The sequence below is a fragment of the Astyanax mexicanus genome, chromosome 7, assembly GCF_023375975.1.
Source record: "Astyanax mexicanus isolate ESR-SI-001 chromosome 7, AstMex3_surface, whole genome shotgun sequence".
NCBI lineage: Eukaryota > Metazoa > Chordata > Actinopteri > Characiformes > Acestrorhamphidae > Astyanax > Astyanax mexicanus.
This window is the reverse complement of record NC_064414.1, coordinates 9,932,725-9,937,680: the sequence shown is the minus strand read 5'-3', so window position 1 is coordinate 9,937,680 and position 4,956 is coordinate 9,932,725. Positions and strand designations below refer to the sequence as shown.

The 4,956-nt window shown below is 35.3% G+C and overlaps 1 protein-coding gene across 1 annotated transcript in view; it reads left to right on the top strand.

Moving 5' to 3' along the window:
* Positions 1 to 1,731: 1,731 nt before the first annotated feature.
* The window catches only part of tdrd9 (tudor domain containing 9), a 31,941-nt gene continuing 28,716 nt past the window's right edge, over positions 1,732 to 4,956 (top strand). The window contains exons 1-4 of the mRNA XM_007247559.4: positions 1,732 to 2,012; positions 3,064 to 3,131; positions 3,622 to 3,695; positions 4,214 to 4,435. Coding sequence (XP_007247621.3) covers positions 1,885 to 2,012; positions 3,064 to 3,131; positions 3,622 to 3,695; positions 4,214 to 4,435 — 492 coding nt within the window. The 5' untranslated portion in view covers positions 1,732 to 1,884. The remainder of the gene's footprint in view (positions 2,013 to 3,063; positions 3,132 to 3,621; positions 3,696 to 4,213; positions 4,436 to 4,956) is intronic.

Below are 4,956 nucleotides of genomic sequence, written 5' to 3'. Positions count from 1 at the left end.
TTTTTGTATGTTTTTATTACAAAAATCTGTTTTATCCTTAAGTCTTCTACATACAAATGCATGCAAAATGCATTATGCTTTTGGTCATTCAGTATATTCCCATAACAGCTGTAAATATCTCCTAAAGACTGTTTCTGTATCGTAAAAGTTGCTTTGATTAATCTGACAACTGAATTGCACAACTCACTCTCATATAGTATCTTATCTTCTTGGACTGTACTAGAGCAGCACTGTTTTAAGGCAAAACAACTCATACTGCTACTCAGACTACAGTATAGCTTCTAAACTTGGTGGCGGTAGTTTCACACACTTGTATAATTTACGAGGAGACCCACTGTACTGGGTGTTTCCAAGATGGGTGTGTTTTTGGTTCTTAATGAGCAGAAACCTCAAGTAATATTATTCTGATAGTAAATTAGTTAAGTCTTTTGCGGAAATGTACATTTACAGGCGTTACAATACAATCATTTTTTTGGCATTTTTTTCCTCTCTTAATGTTGTATTGAGTTTAACCCAATCACAGTTTGACCCCTGTATGATTATTTTAACATATATCAAAGTTGATTCTTGTAGACCTTAAATAATTAGAGGTTTGTTTATGTTCACTTATTTTTATTTGAAAATCAAGTCTATATTTTCTGACTGTGCTGCAAATTATGCATACAGTTAAAACAAACATTTACTATTAAATAAAGTTGAATTGACAGTTCACATTTCAGAACTGTATGGATTAATTTACCTGGAAAATGCATTTTTCATGTTTTATACACAATTTTTCATTAATGTTTTATTAGCTTTTTATATTTGTTCTGCCACTCCTGTAAATGATCTATACAGTTAATCAAACATTTACAAGGATTTTCTTGGATAGAAATGAAAGAAATGGGAGGAGTCGTCTGGAAGAGGCACTGGGTGATGTATGGGTTTAGGGTTGATTGTGCTAATCAGTGTCCATAGCAGTAAGTTGCATATGATTGGACGTCAACAGGGGGATGGTATTATTATAGATTAACTGATTTGTGTATTGTAAGCGTCCTAGCACCAAAATACTCGGACACATCATCCACAACTATAGCACAGTTGAACCTGAAAAGGCGCTGCAGAGAAGGAAATTATAGCAATAAAAGTGTTTTTTTTTAACAGTTAGGAAAGGTTTTACAAAATTTTTAACAGGACTGGTATGTTTCACAACTTCAAAGGAATTAAAGTATTGGACCTGATAATCTCCATCTGACAATAAATAACAAAACATTTTGCTATTATTCACAAGCAGTCCTTCAAAATACATGTACAGCATGATTTTCTCATTTTATAGGGGGTAAATTAATTGGTGTGACAGGGTTGAGAAAAATATGTATAGATTTAGTTAAATTAGCAAACAAATAGCGACATTAGCACCAAACATTGGCATAAAATGCTATTTTGATGTTTATTGAAAATGTTATGATGAATTCGTTTTAGTTTTTAGTTAAAATATTGACAGATTTATTTTTTTCTTATTTTAATAATGTTTTTATTTATTTTTACACTGTTGCAATGTAAGTTATACAAAAAATATCCCCATACACACATCATCATAAATATTATTGTCTATTTAAAGAAAAAAGTGTATGTCTGTTAAAAATAACTTATAATAATAAGTTATATAATGTAATATTTAAATCCTGTTTAAATATAGTTGGGTGGCTTTTGGTTGAAACTTAAATCACCTCAATCCCACAAACCACTGTTCTCTCCACATAGTCAGACAGACGACGGGAGCGCGAGCCGGAGGCCGGACGGTTGGTTGGGAGAAGTTTGGCTCCTAACAGTGAATATTGTTTAAGTTTAGTAAGTTTTATCGCTGGTTGTTTTAGTTTAAATGCTGGTTTAGAGTGAGCGGTGATGAAGCCGGCTATTACAGCAGAGCAGATAACCAAGTGGTTCACTATCGGAGCTCAGTTTGCTAATGTGAGAATCACTGATGAACCGAAGAAAGAGAGCAGAGCTGATTCAGTCAGCGAGGGAAAGGGGTAAGACATTCATTTAAACGTTATTAAGTTTGATATTTTGTGGTTTATATGGTATTTCAGCCCTAATAAACTGAACTAGGTAAACTAGTGTTAACCCTAGCTAACTAACTAACTAACTAACTAAGCTTACAGTAACTGTGCTGCTGACCCTCGGTTTGGTAACGTTAGCTAGCTAACTTAACTCGTTAACTACATTTAATTACTAGGTTAGCTAATAGCTAGCTAACCTAGCGTTAGTTGGTTTGAATTGATTAGCGAACTCACCATGATTTTGTGCTTATACTGAAATTGTTTGATAATATACATTATCAAGTAATTATTCCTGCTTTAATTGAAACAATTTATGATAATAGACTTATTAACTTATTATCCGTTCCACCTTAAATGGATTAACTTAGCAGTTCCATTTTAGTGATTAAGCTGCCAAAAACTGCTGGACCATTTAAGGTGGAATAGAAAATGGAAATAATGACCCAAAAACGGAGAAACTTTAAAATTTGTTTTGTAGGTTTTGAAAATTGCATGGCGGATACGAGTCTTTTAAAATTTTACACTTTATTCTTTTAAAGATATTTAAGAAAAGCTAGCAAAGATTACACTAATAGACTTTTAACGAGGTTTAGACCGGCTTGAACTGGTTCTTCACTGTTGCAGTGATCAGTCAATACAACACAACTGAGTATCTACTAAGTACCCATCTACTTACCCAACCCATCCACATACCCAACCCACCCACCTACTTACCCAACCCACCCACCCACCTACTTACCCAACCCATTTGCATACCCAACCCACCCAGCTACTTACCCTACCCACTCATCTACAGACCCTACCCACCCATCTACAGACCCAACCCACCCACCTACTTACCCAACCCACCCTACTTACCCTAACCACCCACCTACTTAATCATTCTAAACATTTTGCTATTTTGGTGTTCAATAAATATCATCTCTTAATTATGCTATATTGTTGGGTCCTGTGGGTCAACAGTCCAACATTAAATTTCAATTAAGATTTTAGTTAAGTTTTAATGATAAAATGTTTCCAGGCCTGATCAGAGCAGTCCGCTGAAGGACCAGGGAGGACCGAGGAACCGGAGGGCTGAACTACCCACAGGTAATGTGATTTTACACACATTTAATTGTAATTATTCAATCAGGTTCAGAAGTATATGGACAGTGACACAGTTGTACTTTTTCCTCTTCAGGTAATCTGAAGTGAAGCAGTCCAGATGTGATAGAAGTTCAGACTTTTAGCTTTAATTCAGGGGATTTGAAACACTATAGCATTAAGGATAAGGATTGATTCACTTTTCTTACTTTTTTAAATTACTCAAAAGTAAGCTGTTAGCTGACATATTTTGTGAGCAGTTTTATGTATTTTGTGTATTTATTATATTAAAGATTTTTTGTAGGTGACCATTTACATATTCAGCGAATGTCAAAAAATATATTAGTCAGTTCCAACTGATCTTACATGTGTATTTTATTAGATTTGCCACTATTTCATCATTATCAGCTTTCCATATAAAATGCATGGTGGTTTACTGTTTGTTTGAAATCCTCAAACATTATTATTAAATTACATTTGGCATTTTTGCTTCAAGGTCTAGGAAGTCCTCCTCCACCTCTGGCCAGCTACCAATATCCAGCCTTGCCCATCACCAAGAACAGACAGGAGGTGTGTATACACCCCCACAACACACATGCACCAACACATAACACTGACCAAAATTTGTTTCAACCTTTTGTTAAGGTTGAAACAGTTTGAGATGGAATTGTTAGTTATTTTCCTAAATATTAGGACTTTATTCCAAAAATGCCATAGGGTATGAAGCTTTTTTCCTCAAAATGCAGGGTCAAAAGTCGCAGGACACCATTTTATTTGAGAAACGAAAGGAAAAATGACATCTGAATACCCAAGCAAATAATGAGGGGACTTATCTTTTAGGCTATGTCTTGAACATTATTGGCCCCCATATCTTAAAATCTGCTATATTTAGTTTATTGTGGGTTTTTGACTCACCCTGTATTATGAGTTAACTGTGGAAATATTACAACATTCTCAAAAACAGTGGCTCTAAAAACCTGTCATAGCATTTTAAGGTATAAGTTATTATTTAGTTAATAACTTACTGTGTGTGTGTGTGTGTGTGTGTGTATTTGTGTGTGTGTGTGTGTGTGTGTGTGCGTAACCAGCTGATCTCTCTGATAGAGAATAACTCAGTGGTGATAATCCGTGGTGCAACAGGCAGTGGTAAAACAACGCAGCTGCCTCAGTTTATTTTGGATTATTATAATGAGAAGAATGCCTGCTGTAACCTGGTGGTCACTCAGCCCAGAAAGATCGGAGCCTCCAGCATTGCACGCTGGGTTGCACGTGAACGCAAATGCACGCTGGGAAGCCTGGTGGGGTATCAGGTAACAAAACAGCAAAGTTTTATGTATTTCAGATAGAAGTGCTCAGGCTTTTGAAACAGTTGCTTTTTTATGCAATCACGTTCACATAAATTAAAATGGACTATTATTATATATTGCCTTGTGTTTCTTGCAGATTAGTTGCAAATTTATGAATAAAAAGCTAATATTCATGCAGAAAAAAAATTATTCAACTTACTAAACTTACATGTGAAATGGACTTGGGATGTAGTGAAACGACTATGAACTTTTGCTGAACAGCCCACCTCCGCTCACCCCCCACATTCCGAAATACAGAGCTTTTATTGATGCTCCCAAAATGCATCAATGCTAGTGGCTGACGATGCCCATGCAAAAATGCAAAAAAAAAAAAACCCGCTATTTTTAACCACACTTCATTGGTAGAATGCCACCATCTAGAAATTGGGTTACAATAAGTCATCTCACAAGCACAAACGAATAGGTTGAATTGGGGAAAAGATAGCAAAATGAATTCTGTGGAGATTAATATTATAGAGATATTG